At 58.1% G+C, this 1001-nt stretch overlaps 1 protein-coding gene across 1 annotated transcript in view; it reads right to left on the bottom strand.

Moving 5' to 3' along the window:
- The window catches only part of KCP (kielin/chordin-like protein), a 27695-nt gene that overhangs the window by 16295 nt on the left and 10399 nt on the right, over positions 1-1001 (bottom strand). The window contains exon 7 of the mRNA XM_015568867.1: positions 722-804. Coding sequence (XP_015424353.1) covers positions 722-804 — 83 coding nt within the window. The remainder of the gene's footprint in view (positions 1-721; positions 805-1001) is intronic.

The raw sequence follows: 1001 nt of genomic DNA, 5'->3' as shown, positions 1-1001 counted from the left end.
TCTCAAACATTCAGTCCATAAGCCCTGGAGCGTCTGTCCCCATTTCCCCGCCCACCACCCCGCTTAAATCCTACTCACCCTCTAAGACCCAGGTAAACACCACCCCTCCATGAAGACTTTCTAGAGCTGTGCTGCCCCACAGAAATACAACACAAGCCACGTAGGTCACTGTAAACTCTCTAGTAGTCACATTCCAAAAAACAGAAACAGGTGAAACTAGATGTTAATGTTCCACTCAACCCAATATATCCTGTTATTTCAGCATGTGATCGGCACCGCGTAAATGAGATAGCGCACACTCCTTTCTCTCGCACTCCGTCTTTAAACGGGTGTGTATTTTACTCTGAAAACCCGTCTCAGATTTAATGGCCACATCTCAAGGGCTCAGTGGCCACATGCCGTTGTGGCAACTGATCAGACCTCAAAGTTCCAGGCACCTCAAACCCGTCTGCGTCTCGCCCTCCCTGGCCTGTCCCACCGGCCACATCCTGCCCCACCTCACTCTAGCTGCAAGCTCCTTGACCAGTTCACCAACCCATGCTGCACCCATGCGCTGCTCAGAGCTGGGCATGCAGACGGGCACGACCCCACCCCAGACCAGGCCCTCTCCACTCCTGACCCCCCATGGTGCCTTTTGGATGCACTCAGTGGAATGAAGGCCTGAAGGTGGTGGGCCTGGGGGAGCAGGGGGAGGGGAGCCCAGGAGCAAGTTGGGGCTCACCAGGCACTGGCAGAGCCGGCAGGGGTCCCCCGGTGCAGTCCATTCTTGGCCGTGCTCCCTGCGAGAATCACCTTCTGTGCAGCCTGGGGCTGGGGAGAGAGGTGCAGAGAGGAGGCCCGATGGGAGCCAACCTGGACCCCAGTTGCAGTCTGCCACCCCTCTCCTCTGAGCCCAGGCTAGGCCAGGTCATGCCTCTGCCTAGACCTCTCTTGGCTGCCAGCATCCCAAGCTGGGGAAGGCCATGCTCCTAGCCCGCCTTCCAGGACCCGGCGTGCCACGC

This window comes from Myotis davidii, unplaced genomic scaffold, assembly GCF_000327345.1.
Source record: "Myotis davidii unplaced genomic scaffold, ASM32734v1 scaffold705, whole genome shotgun sequence".
Classification (NCBI taxonomy): Eukaryota; Metazoa; Chordata; class Mammalia; order Chiroptera; family Vespertilionidae; genus Myotis; species Myotis davidii.
This window is presented reverse-complemented; position numbering and strand designations above follow the sequence as displayed.